At 42.9% G+C, this 14,411-nt stretch overlaps 1 protein-coding gene across 16 annotated transcripts in view; it reads left to right on the forward strand.

Moving 5' to 3' along the window:
• The window catches only part of AGK (acylglycerol kinase), a 140,770-nt gene that overhangs the window by 34,774 nt on the left and 91,585 nt on the right, over nucleotides 1-14,411 (forward strand). For 7 of the 16 annotated variants that reach the window (XR_012432940.1, XR_012432942.1, XM_074036154.1 and 4 more), the window contains exons 1-2: nucleotides 4,389-4,430; nucleotides 8,892-9,006. Coding sequence is in view for 3 of the 16 variants with exons in the window: in XM_005550968.5 (XP_005551025.3) it covers nucleotides 8,906-9,006 (101 nt within the window). In the remaining 13 variants the exon portion in view is untranslated. Of the gene's footprint in view, nucleotides 1-4,153; nucleotides 4,615-8,891; nucleotides 9,007-14,411 lie in introns of those variants that run through there. The other 9 variants (XR_012432941.1, XM_074036152.1, XM_074036160.1 and 6 more) reach the window with 3 other exon arrangements.

Here is a 14,411-nt window from a genome sequence, read left to right on the forward strand (position 1 = left end):
AGGGAGGGGGTAACTGAGAGGTGAGAGCCACACAGTACCCACTTTCTAGGTAATCAATCACCAGCAATTCAGCATGCCATCATTGCTGTTCTAGCCATATGTAGTTGATGTATGCAAATGAGAGGGAGGTTGCAAATAGAATTTTTTGATACATATATTAAAAAATTATATATCTCTATCTTGTCAATGAGCAAAAAATTGAAATGTGGGACTACCTTAAACCTCGATTCTTTCTCTCTTGTCTTATGTTCTTGAACACTCTTCCACAGTAGGGGGCAATCTGACTGGAGAGTGAAATACTCTTTCCTGTTGAATGACCATGGCACTCCTGTCTTAGTTTCTTCTCACCCTATTTCTAGGCCAAGGTCATTTCCCTCTAACATCCTTAATAACAGATTCTGAGCCAAGACCAGGCACAGTGGCTCATGCCTGTAATCCCAGCACTTTGGGAGGTTAAGACAGGTGGATCACCTGAGGTCAGGAGCTGGACACCAGCCTGGCCAACATGGTGAAACCCCATATCTACTAAAAATACAAAAATTAGCTAGGCGTGGTGGTGGGCTCCTGTAATCCCAGCTGCTTGGGAGGCTGAGACAGGAAAATTGCTTGAACCCAGGAGGTGGAGGTTGCAGTGAGCTGAGATCACGCCATTGCATTCTGGCCTGGGTGACAGGAGCAAAACTGCATCTTTCAAAAAACAGACAAACAAAACAAAACAGGTTCTGAGCCAAGAGAATGTTACCTCAGGATTGGTTCTGGACTAATGAGAAGCTACTGGGATGGTCAGCCACCATATTTGGAAAATGCTAGAGATCTTGAGATGTAAGTAAGACTCTTCTATTCTTGGGATCTACTGGGTGTCAGTCAGTACATTTACCCTCAAGGGAACATAAATTCATTTTGTAAGCAACTGGGGCCCATACTTTCAATGTGTCACTTATTTCAATATGCAATAAGTATAGTAGTATATGTGGCAATGTGTTAGATGTGAAAAGAGACACAAGTCCCTATCCTTGACAGTGAAAAATGGTCTTCTCTGAAGATCCCAGGTAAGGCTGAAGACCAAGGCAAATTCCAAATAGCTGCTTGGGATGACTTTTCTGCTCCTTGGGAACCTCACTCAGCTGTCAGCGATAGTGAACAGAGCACATGGAAAAGGAAGTACATAAGCCAAACCCTTCTCTCTGGCTGTGTGCATTTGGATATTTGGATCTGTCTTTGGTCCTCTCTGTGGCATGAATGTGCCATTGAGCCTTAGGGACTGTGCCTGAGGCACTGTTCCAGGCATCTAAGAGCCAGAGTGTCAGACCTGAGTCTTCTCTGGCATTGTAGATCCTTAAAATGGATCAGCAGAGGAAGCTCTCCAGGACTCTCTTTGACTGTGAGAGGGAACTTGTGTTAGTCCTTGACTAAGAGGTTTTTTTTTTTTTGAGAGGTAGTTTTGATCTTGCCCAGGCTGGAGTGCTTTGGCGTGATATCGGCTCACTGCAACCTCTGCCTCCCAGGTTCAAGCGATTCTCCTGTCTTAGCCTCCCACGTAGCTGGGATTACAGACACCTGCCACCACGCTTGGCTAATTTTTGTAATTTTAGTAGAGTCATGGTTTCACCATGTTGGCCAGGCTGGTCTTGAACTCCGACCTCAGGCAATCCACCCGCCTCGGCCTCCCCAAGTGCTGGGATTACAGGCTTGAGCCACCGCACCCAGCCTAACAGAAGCTCTTGGGGCTGCCTAAGTCAGACTGTCAGGTTTCTGTTGGGCTGCAGGAACCCATTAAGGGCTGGCTAGAGCTTGAGCCTGATTATGCTGGAATCTGAATGCATCCTCATAAAATGGGATTTGGAAGAGAGCAGAATTGGTATAGGTCTCCAACACTCCGACCTACACATCTGCCTGCAGGTGTGTATTCAGATTCCCTCCATCTCCTATATTTCCATCCTTCTTATAAAAATACAGGATGCATAGCAGAAATAAGTGATGCAGACTAAAAATATTACCATCATTCAAGAAAGGGGCAGGTCAACAAGGATGTGGCTATCAGGAAAGGCTGCGTGAAGGGGAGCTATGCAGGAAGGATGTGATTAGGATGGGCAGAGAGGAGGAATGGGGACACTGAAGGTTTGTGTGGGACTTCATAAATGGTGGACAGAAATAATTTAAATACTGATTCACTAAAAGTATTGAAATATCAACCTGTCACCCAGGTCGAATTCTCCAGGAAGCATATTCTAAGACAGTGTGTACTAATTCGTTTCTTGTGGCTGCTGTAATAAGTTACTACATACTTAGCAGCATAAAACGACAAACTTTTATTATCTTATAATTCTGGAGGTCAGAAGTCTAAAATGGTCCTCAGGGTTGCATTCCTTCTGGCTCTAGGGGAAAATCCACAGGCAAACATACAAGCATGAGCACATTCCATGTGGTCATACTCACATTCACACGTGATGCAGATGTCCCAGCCATGATGGATCTGGTCTTTAGGGGCCCTGAAGAACGGAAATGAGTACAGAACTCCCTATTCATATAATCCAAAACAAAATCAGCCCCAAAACAACACCAGCAAAAAGCATACATATGTGTGAAGTTAAAAAAAAATTCTTTCTAGATTGTTCTGATTGGACAATTACGGAAAGTTCATCAAAGCTGACCTTTTCTTATTTGGGGAACCACTTTCATGCTGAAGCCCTAAAGCATATGCTGAGTCTGAACCTTGGAACATCAGCATCAAGTCTCAGATTTTTCTAGCTTGCAGGTGAGCAGCTCAGCAGCTTATCTCCACACATAAACGCTTTAGATAGTTGGAAAAGAAGAACTGAAAATAATGGTCTTCCATACTCTATGACAACATTTTAAAGCTAGAAGGGTTTTTAAAAATGGTAATGTTCTCAGTCCCCTAGTTTACAGGTAGAGACTCAGGAGAGAGGGCTAGAAAGTTCTTGCTACTAAATAGTGTGACCCAGTGAGGACTGGTGCACCCTGGCATAAGGAATAGGTTTACTGCACCATAACTTCATTGAATGTTTCCCCCCACCGCCTTTTTTTTGTTTTGTTTTTTGTTCTGAAGCATTCAACTAGGGGGACATAGGTAAGTCTACACGTAGGAAATGCGCAGACTCAAGCGCCATGGGGCAGGAACCATGAAGGGCATTGTACTTGAGCATATCCCCAGTGCCTGTTGCAGGGCCTAGCACACTTTCAAATGTTGGTTGACAGGCCGGGTGCTGTGGCTCAAGCGTATAATCCTAGCACTTTGGGAGGCCGAGGTCGGTGGATCACTTGAGGTCAGGAGTTCGAGACCAGCCTGGCCAACATGGCGAAACCCCCGTCTCTACTAAAAATGCAAAAAAATTTAGCTGGGCTTGTTGGCACACACCTGTAATCCCAATTACTCGGGAGGCTGAGGCATGAGAATTGCTTGAACCCCGGAAGCAGAGGTTGCAGTGAGCTGAGATTGTGCCACTGCACTAGAGCCTGAGAGAGTGAGACCCTGTCTTAAAAAAAAGTTGGCTGACTGAATGCTGGAAGGAAGAAGGACCTGGCTTGGTCCCCACCCACACCAATCTGGGGGGCAAGTACAGAGTGTAAACTGTCTGGAGGTTGGCATTGGCCTAGCTTCTCCGTTACTCTCTTGTTCTTTAGAATCCAATCAAGCACCTGTGGCCAGAGAGATGTGTAAAATGGAAACCAGTCCCACCAGTCCCTGACTGCACCCCCTCAATGCCTTCTCGCCCTGTTTAATGTCATGTCCAAACTCCTGGCCGCGGTGGCCTGTCTCCACCTCTCCAGCTTCCTCGCTTGGCTTGGCCCTTCTCCTTAGCTCTCTCTGCCTCACCCGCACCGGCCTGCAACTCGCCAGACTGCCCCAGGTTTCTGAGCTTCTGCACAGGCCCTTCCCTCTCCAGGCTCTCTCCCCTGGATCTTTGCTTCAGCTGCTCCTTCTTGACATTCAGGTCTCAGACCAATGGCCCCGTACTCAGAAGGCCTAGCACAGGCCGCCTAATTTCACGCAGTTCTCCCCCAACCCGCGCTGCCTTCCGTCACCCGTTTTATTTTCTTCATGGCACGGAGCACCATCTCCAACGGCCTTGTTCATTTAGTTAATTTATTTTCCGACTTAGTTCCAGGCGCTAAAGCAGTGTTACCTTGGCAGACTTCCCATCAAATATAATAATATTTGCAAAGGATGGATGGATGAAAGGAAGAATGAGCCAATCAACGAGGGAACGCGGGGAAAGGCAGCCTCAGGGCGGCAGGCCCTGCCACCCACACCGTCCCTGGGCATCCAAGCCGGTTCCCGCCCCCGGCCCGCGCGCGCTCGCAGACCCGCGGCGGAACCCGAGGGCAGCGGCAGCGGTTTCCCTTGAACGAGCCGGGGAATCTGGAGGGAGCACACAGGAAAGGCAGAGCCGCGAGCTGGACCAGCCGTGGTGAGTGCAGCGGCGTCCGGGCGGGGAGCGGAGTGCGGGGCGCTGGGAACGGGCGCGCGAGCGGGGTGGTAGTCGGGATGGGGGCCCGGGGCGCTGGGCGGAGCCTCTGGAGTCTCGCTGGGCCGAGAGCCTCGGGTACCCGAGCATCAGGCGTCGTGGGTGCAGGCGGCTGCGCGGCTTGAGGGTAGGGGGTGCGGGCCTGGCCGGCGCGGCGGGGGAGGGCCTCGCGCGGATCTCGTGGTCACTGCGGGAGTCAGCTGCCCTGGGTTCGAGTCCCAGAGCTGTTGCTAACTTGTGAACCCTCCCTCACTCCACCCCTTGGACTTCAGTATAGTCCTTTGCAAAATGGGGCCAATAGTATCCCATCCATTGATGGGATGGTTGGTTCATTCATTCTGGCGCTTTACTAGGTTCTGGTGCTGCAGATGGATAGACAGAACTTGCCCACGAGGGGTTCACTGTCTAGTGAGAAAAACATTTCCACCTGGATGCTCCACAGGCATGTCAAATTCAGTGTCTCTTAAACCGCACTACTCTTCTCCACAAACCTACCACTCAAATCTAAATGATTGGAATCACTATTCAATCAGTCACCCAAGCACAAAAACCTGGCTTGGTTCCTCCTCTCTCACTTCCTACAGTCAATGAACCACCAAGTGCTGCCAATTTCTACTTTCTAAAGCTTTCCAAATCCATCCTTTATCTTGGTTTGTTCTTTTAGGTGCCTAGAGATTATGGCAATAACTTCCTAATGGTTCTCTTTAGCTTTAATTTTAGCTTCTTCCAGTTCATTTTTCATTCTGCTACAAAGTGGTCTTTTAACAGTTCAAATATGATTATATCACCCACCTGCTTAAAGCTCATTAAAGGTTTTTCATTGTCTTCAAAATAATAGCCAAAGTCCTTAGTGTGGGTTCAAGGTGGTCTTTTCTAAACCGCCCGTGGTCCTCAATCCTTTATCTCTAAACCACTGTTTCTCAAAGTCTGGTATAGTGGTGACCTCCATTACAACCAACATGGGAGTACTTGTTAAAAGTGAAGATGACAGCTTAATTCCAAAACAAATGAGACTCTTTGGGGAGGGGGCAGTTTCCAGGATTCTGTGTTTTTAACAAGTCCTGCACTAAAGGTTGAGAACCCCTGTTCTAGACACTCCAATTTTTACTCTGCTGTTGATGGGGTACAGGACACACTGCCCCAAAATATGACTCGTTGGCATTAGAGGAAACAACTGAAGCAGGAAAGTCACTTTGTGGCTTTCCACTCTTCTCCCCTGAAGCAGGCCATGAAATAAGTCTTTGACCTTCTTCTGTATGAGACCCTCCTGTGAGAGGTGCTCATCCTATGAGTATAGGATCGAGGAAAGGAATGCCCTTATCTTTGAAGACACAGGTACACAGAGAAGAATCTGAACAAACAGGCCTTGCTAAGTTCTCCCTAGCGTATTACCGTGAGATCATACCCCCTTTTTCCAGTCATACTTCTCCACGGCCGTCCACTCTGCATCAAACCTAGCATAAAAATACATGAATTTACCTGTTTCTGGGTATTCATTTTCTTAGGAAGGTTCCTGTGTCGCCTAAAACTTACCTTAAATAAATATGTATGTTTTTCTCTTGTTAATCTCTCTCTTGTTATAGGGGTCTCAGCCATGAACCTAGTTCTCCCCTCACTACCTACGTATTTTTCTCTCAACACACTTTACTGTCATTTATGCCTTTGTACACTCTCAGTTTGGGCTACTGTAAAAAAAAAAAAAAAAAAAAAAAAACAAAAACTGGGTGGCTTAAACAACAGAAATTTAATTCTTACAGTTCTGGAGGCTGGAAGTCCAAAGTCAGGGCCAGTATGGTTGAGTGCTTGGTGATAGCCCGCTTCCTTGGTTTGTAGATATCTCTTCTTGCTGAGTCTAGTCTTATAAGGACACTAATCCCTTTCATGGGAGCCACTCTCATGACCCAATTATCTCCCGAAGGCTCTATCTCCTAATACCATCTCACTGGGGATAGGGCTTCTATATCAGCATTTTTGGGGAACACAGCATTCAGACAATAGCATCCACAAAGCTCCTTCGTTACTTTAGTGACTCCTCCTCATTCTTCAGGGCTCAGGGAAGACTTCATTGACTGTGCGTCACCCCCTCAGCCCTAGACCAGGTTAGGTTCATTCTTGGCAGACTCTCACAAAGCCTTGTGCTGACTCATTTATCTCACTGTACTGCAATCATAATTGTATAATTGTGTTAGCATTGTGGGTTTGACAGTTGTGATTACTTGAGAACGAATGAGACCGGTTCTTCTCTGCCCTCACACTCAGCACAGAGCCTACCACATAGGTGTTTATTAAAGGGCTCTTGAATGAAGGAGTGATTTAGGGTCAGATGGAGAGGAGTTCAATAATTAGTTGGGGGTTTGGAATCATGTGTCAGCCTGACGGTGTATGGGATTCACAGGAAGATGGTCTCCCTGGCACTGGCTTCACTGCTGCTTTCGATAAGGATGTTTCTTCCCTTGAGAGGAATTTTGTTTTTTCGTTTTTTTTTTTGAGACGAAGTCTCGCTCTGTCGCCCAGGCTGGAGTGCAGTGGCCGGATCTCAGCTCACTGCAAGCTCCGCCTCCTGGGTTCACGCCATTCTCCTGCCTCAGCCTCCCGAGTAGCTGGGACTACAGGCGCCCGCCACCTCGCCCGGCTAGTTTTTTGTATTTTTTTTTAGTAGAGACGGGGTTTCACCGTGTTAGCCAGGATGGTCTCGATCTCCTGACCTCGTGATCCGCCCGTCTCGGCCTCCCAAAGTGCTGGGATTACAGGCTTGAGCCACCGCGCCCGGCCGCCTTGAGAGGAATTTTAACCAATGGAATTTAAAGGGAGTCATAAAAGAACTGGACTTTTAAGTGGAAACAGTTTCTTTTTCTTGGTCTATATACCTCACTAACAGATAGTCATAAAAAATTTCTTCTTAAATTTTTGTTTATCTAGAAACTAATTAAGTTCATTTTCAAAAACTTAGAAAGTACATTGCAATTTTAAAAATGAAATAAACATCACCCACCATTCCACAACCTAGAGGGATCTACTTTAAAAGTTTGTTTTTGAGCCAGGTGCAGTGGCTTACGTCTGTAATCCCAGCAATTTAGATGGCCAAGGTGGGATGATTGCTTGAGGCCAGGAGTTTGAGACCAGCCTGGGCAACATAGTGAGACCTTTTCTCTAACAAAAAATTAGCCAAGTGTAGTGGTACGTGCCTGTGGTTCCAGCTACTCAGGAGGCTGAGGCAGGAGATTTTTTTGGGCCCAGAAGTTATAGTGAGCTACGATTGTGCCACTGGACTCAATCCTGGATGACAGAGTGAGACCCTGTCTAAAAAAAAAAAAAAATTTGTTTTTGTTTAATTCTATTTTTTTTTTTTTAATTTATACTCATGTTTGAACATAATTGGGATAATGCCAATTATATATGGCTTTTTATCCTGCTAATTTTACTTAACATTATGTTTTGGGTTTTTTCCACATCAGTACAAATTTGGGGTAAAAAAATATTTAATTGCTATTTAACTTATTCATTGAACAAATATTTCTTAAACAGCTATTGTATGCCGGATCTTGCTTTAGGCCTGGGATACAGCAGTGACCAGAACAATGTCCTTACTCTCATAGAGTTTACATTCCAGTAGGATTAGGCTAATAAACGAGCAAGTGAATATAAGCATCATCAAATAATAAGTGTCATGAAGAATAAAGATATTCTGTTATGTCACTCTGTTTTTTAGTAAAGTCTTCCTACTTTGCCTTCTTTAAAGGAATGTATGAGTGTCTATCATTTTATTATGTCATCAGTGAATACGATCATTTAAAAAATTATTTTGGTCAATAATGATCTCTGTAATCTGCATGTCTTTGATTATTCAGGAAGTTGAACATTTTTAGATAGCCATGTGCATTGCCTCTTCATTGAGTTTTCTATACATGTTTTCTGTTTCTTTTCCTGTTGAGGACCTGGTATTTTCTTCTATTTTGAATTCGCCCTTCGTATTATTATTGTGTTTTTGGGACACTTATGATGGATAGACAAATGTATACTCTTAAACAGTGGTACAGTGAGGCTGTAAGGAGTCAGAAAAACCAGAGGAAGCCTGGAATTCCCTTCCTCTCTTTCTGCCCCATCCCTCTTCCCTCTATTACCATGAGGAAAAAGTGATCAGAGAGGGAAGAAGTATAGGTTAGGTGGAAATACGTGAAGGAAGAAAGAAAGGTGGATGTGTGGGTGGGTGAGAAGATGCAGATGATGGGAATAGAAGGGAGAAGATGAGCTGAGGCCAGAGGAGAAATGGTAAGGAGGAAGAGGAATGAGTGGGAAAAAGAGTGGGAGAGGATAAAAGAATGGAAGATAGAGTAGTAATAGGGACATTACATGAAGATCATGGATAAATTTTTTTTTTTTCTTTTTCTGCCTCTACTAACCTAGCAAATCTCTAGAAGATGACGGTGTTCTTTAAAACGCTTCGAAACCATTGGAAGAAAACTACAGCTGGGCTCTGCCTGCTGACCTGGGGAGGCCATTGGCTCTATGGAAAACACTGGTAATTATCTGACAGCCCCACTCCACCTTTGCACCCACAGCGAAACAGCCCCAAAGAGCTTCGGGTTAAAATCTTGTTCAGCTGTGCTTATCTCTATAAAACATGTGGTGTAAAAGAAAAATCAATGCGATTCAAAGCAAAAACAAAGACTTCTTGTACCCAGAGCTGGAACTACATGTGTACTCATATCCAGTGGATAGAGAATAAAGTAGATCAGAAAGGAAGCTATTTTTATTCATTACATTTATAGTTGAAGAAATTAAGACATCCTAGAGAAAGATAAGTCCTTTCCCAAGTTAGTAGTGTAAACACCAAAAATCTGAGACGGGGCTTAGTCAATTTAGTAAGTTTATTTCACCAAGGTTAAGGATGTGCTGTGACACAGCCTCACGAGGTCCTGATGACATGTGCCCAAGGTGGTCTGAGCACAGCTTGGTTTTATACATTTTAGGGAGACATGACACATCAATATATGTAAGATGAACATTGGTTTTGGTCTGGAAAGGTGGGACAACTTGAAACAAAAGCGAGACAGCTGAAAGTAGGGAGGAAGCTTCCAGGTCATAGGTAGATAAGAGACAAATGGTTGCATTCTTTTGAGTTTCTGATTGGTCTCTCCCAAGTAGGCAATCAGATATGTATGTATCTCAGTAAGCAGAGGGATGACTTTGAATAGAATGGGAGGCGGCAGGGCGCGGTGGCTCACGCCTGTAATCCCTGCACTTTGGGAGGCCGAGGCAGGTGGATCCTTTGAGGTCAGGAGTTAGAGACCAGCCTGGCCAACATGGTGAAACGCCATCTCTACCAAAAATACAAAAATTAGCCAGACAGTAGTGGTGCACACCTGTAGTCCCAGCTGCTCGGGAGGCTGAGGCAAGAGAATCGCTTGAGCCTGGGAGGCTGAGATTGTGATGAGCTGAAATCAGGCCACTGCACTCTAGCCTGGGTGGGAGAGTGAGACCCTGTCTCAAAAAAAAAGAATGGGAGGCACTTTTGCCCCAAGCAGTTCCCAGCTTGACTTTTTTTCTTTAGCTTAGTGATTTTGGGGCCCCAAGATTGATTTTCCTTTCACAGTAGTAAGCAAGGACTGGAACTCATGTCTCCCTGGCATTTTATTCCTTCTGTCTCTTACTATAGTCTCTTGATCTGTCATCAAGAGACACTTACTGAATTTGTTCCTCTATCCCCTGTGACTATCCTCATCTATCCCATTAGCTTACATTGACTTAAATGAGAAGTAGACTTTCAAACCTTTTGTTTAAATAAAGAATTCAGAGGAGTCATGGATTTTATTAGTCTTCATGCATGGAGGGAGAAGAAAGTGCCAAAGCTCCTCTTCTAGTTTAACACGGTAATAAGATTTAAATAAACAGATAAGCAGATAAGTTTTTGTATAAAAATTATGCAAATTATGACAGCAGCCAATCAAATTGCAGTCTTTTGGAGATTAAGGACTACATTTTAAGTATGTAGCAACACTAAAATCCAGATGTCTTAAATGACTGCTTTGTTGAACAGAAAACAGAACAATTACTCTTTGAACTAAAAGTCTTTAACATTGGAAAAGAGATTCATATTGATATTTTGTGAACACTCTCAATTCATCACTGTGAGAATAACCTTATGATACAACATGATGTCTGCTTTTTTTGCAGCTGTGGAAAAATTGGAATATATTCCCCTTCTTTTCTTTCTAAGTATTGTCAAGGCCAGATGCTCAAATTCCATTAGCCAGCATCTAAGGAAAAGAGCAAACGTAAGAAGTTTAAAATTTGTAGTTAAGAAAAGGGTGGAGCAGATATTTTAACAAATAGAGCATGGAATGTTTGGCTTCTCCTTTTTCTAACTACACTTAAGTCCTCAAGGCCCCTTTGCAGGCGCATCCAATCTAGGTCATGGCTAGGTCAGTCGGGGGAAATTCCCACCCACTGAGGATTCCTGCTGTTTCTAGGTGAAGATTCGAGGAACTGTGTACTCTGTTCAGGATGTCTTTAGAGGAACCATGATAAGTTCTTGCCCATGTAACCTTGAGACTTTAAAAAAGGACCATTAAGTCTTCAGGACTAACGGAGGCCTTATTCTAAATTGGATCTGAAACAGCTTGAGCCAGAAGTGTGGTGGCAGCCTGGAGGCCTCATTTTGCTCTTTCTCCACCCTTGACATTCAATGTTACTGCTGCAAATGCAAACTCCTGTTGTCCTATTGCTCTTCTTTTTCTCAGACTGTTCTCTTGCATGATTTGGTACTATTTAGCCTTTTTTAAAAAATTGTGGTGGAAAAACACGGGACATAAACATTTTCACCTTAACCATTTGTAAATCTACAGTTTGATGGTGTTAAGTATATTCACATTGTTGTTCAACAGATCTCTAGAACTTTTTCATCTTGCAAAACTGAAACTCTGTACCCATTGAACAACTGCCCATTCCTGCCCCACCCCATCTGCCTTTGACAACCACTATTCTACTTTCTGTTTCTAGGAATTTGACCACTTTATACTTTGTGTCAGTGAGTCATATAGTATTTATCTTTTTGTGGTTGGCTTGTTTCACCTTAAATGTCCATAATGTTTATCTTTACCTTTTCTTTTTTTTTTTGAAATGGAATCCTGCTCTGTCACCCAGGCTGGAGTGCAGTGGTGTGATCTTGGCTCACTGCAACCTCTGCCTCCCAGGTTCAAGTGATTCTCCTGCTTCAGCCCCCCAAGCAGCTGCGACTACAGGCGCGTGCACCATGCCTGGCTAATTTTTCCATTTTTAGTAGAGACAGGGTTTTACACTGTTGGCCAGGCTGGTCTCGAACTCCTGACCTCAGGTGATCTGCCCGCCTTGGCCTACCAAAGTGCTGGGATTACAGGTGTGAGCCACCGTGCCCGGCCTGTATTATCTCTAAATGTAAAGATACATTCTTTACGTTTAAAGAGGTATGGCCTTTATATCTGTCAATGGACATTTTGGTTACTTTTACCTCTTGACTATTGTGAAACATGCTACAATTAACTCGAGTGTACAGATACCCCTTGGAGATCCTGTTTTTAATTGTTTTGGATATATGCCCAGAAGTGGGATTGCTAGATCATATGGTAGTCTATTTTTAATTTTTTGAAGAGCCTTCATACTGTTTTTCCATTGTAGCTCATCATTTTACAATCCCACCAACAGTGTACAAGGTTTTCAGTTTCTCCACACCCTCACCAACACTCATTATTTTCTGTTTGTTTGATATGGGCTATCCTTATGGGTGTGAGATGATATGTCATTGTGGTTTTGGTTTGCATTTCTCTAATGATTAAGGAAGTTGAGCATCTTTTCATATGCATGTTGGCCATTTAAAAATCTTTGGAGAAATGTCTGTTCAAGTCCTTTTTCCATTTTTAATTGAGTTTTTTGTTGTTGTTGTTGTTGGCTTGTAAGAGTTCTTTATGAATTCCAGATACTAACCCCTTGTGAGATTATAGAATTTGGAATATATTGTTTCCTATTCTGTAGCTGGCCTTTTTACACGATTGATCTTGTCCTTTGATATATGTTGTTTTTAGTTTGGTTAAGGCCCATTTGTCTACTTTTGCTTTTGTTTGCCTCTGCTTTTGGTGTTATATTCAAGAAACCATTGCTAAATCCGGTGTCAGGAAGCCTTTCCCTGTGTGTTCTTCTAGGAGTTTTATATTGGGTCTTACATTTAGGTCTTTAACAGATTTTGAGTTAATTTTTTTATATGATACAAGATAGGGGTTCAGCTTCATTATTTTCCATATGGATATCTAGTTTTCTCAATACCATTTGTTGAAGAGACTGTCCTTTCCCCATTGTGTGGTCTTGGCATCCCTGTTGAAGATCATTTGACTATATAGATGAGGATTTATTTCTGGGCTCTCTGTTGTTCATTAGTCTATATATCTGTATTTATGCCAATACCACACTGGTTTGATTACTGTTGCTTTGTAATATATTTTTAAATTCCGTAAGTATGAGGCTTCCATCCTTGTTCTTTTTCAAGATTGTTTTGGATATTTGGGGGTTGCTTGAGATTCCATATGAATTTTGGGATAGTTTTTCTATTTTTGCAAAAAATGTCATTGGGATTGCATTGAATCTGTACATTGCTTTGTAGAATAGACATTTTAACAATATTAAGTCTTCTAATTTATGAACATGGGATGTCTTTTCATTTAATTGTCCTCTTTAATTTCTTTCAGCAGTGTTTTGTAGTTTTTAGCATGTAAGTCTTTTACCTACTTGCTTATGTTTATTCCTAAGTATTTTATTCTTTTGACACAGTTGTTAATGGGATTGTATTCTTAATTTCCTTTTCAGATTGTTCATTCTTAGGATATAGAAATATAACTGATTTTTGTGTGGTGTGTATCCTGCGACTTTGCTGAATTTATTAGTTCTAACAGCTTTTTTTTTTTTTTGGTGTAGAATCTTTAGGGTTTCTACATATAAGATTATGTCATCTGTGAATAGGGATAATTTTACCTCTTCCTTTCCAATTTGGATACCTTTATTTCTTGTTCTTGCCTCATTGCTCTGGCTAGAACTTCCTGTGCTATGTTGAGTAGAAGTGCTGAGTAACATCTTTGTCTTATTCCTGATCTTAGAAGAAAAACTTCCAGTGTTTCAAAATTGGGTATGATGTTAGCTGTGGGCTCATGATATACGGCCTTTATTATGCTGTGATACTTTACCTTTTGTTGCCCTCCCCCCATGTTTTTGCCTATATATCCCCAACCTTTTCACAGAACAGTGCTTACATTCTTTATACCAAACTTGTTTTTACCATGAGAAAGTCTTACCCTGTCGTCTTCTTGAGTGGAAGCTGCCTTGTCCTTTCTTTCTTCTTCTTCTTCTTTTTTTTTCCCCCCAAATCAGGTCATTTTATTATTGTGGTTTTTACACATTTTATTTTAATAGTTTTTGGGCAATAGGTGGTGGTTTTTGGTTACGTAGATAAGTTCTTTAGTGGTGGTTTCTGAGATATTGGTGTACCTGTTACTGGAGCAGTGTACACTGTACCCAGTGTGTAGTCTTTTATTCCTCACCCAACTCCCACCTTTCCCCTGAGTCCCCAGAGTCCCTTATATCATTCTCATGCCTTTGTGTCCTCATAGCTTAGCTCTCACTTATAAATGAGAATATATGGTATTCCATATATTCCATTCCTGAGTTACTTCACTTAGAGTAATGGTCTCCAACTCCATCCAGTTTGCTGCAAATGCTATTATTTCATTTTATGTTATGGCTGAGTAGTATTCCATGGTGTATATATACCACCTTTTCTTTAGCCACTCGTTGGTTGATGGGCATTTAGGTTGGTTCCATATTTCTGCAGTTGCAAATTTTGCTGCTATAAACATGCATATGCAAGTGTCTTTTTCATATAATGACTTCTTTTCCTTTGGGTAG

Source organism: Macaca fascicularis, chromosome 3 (assembly GCF_037993035.2).
Source record: "Macaca fascicularis isolate 582-1 chromosome 3, T2T-MFA8v1.1".
In the NCBI taxonomy this organism is placed as follows: Eukaryota; Metazoa; Chordata; class Mammalia; order Primates; family Cercopithecidae; genus Macaca; species Macaca fascicularis.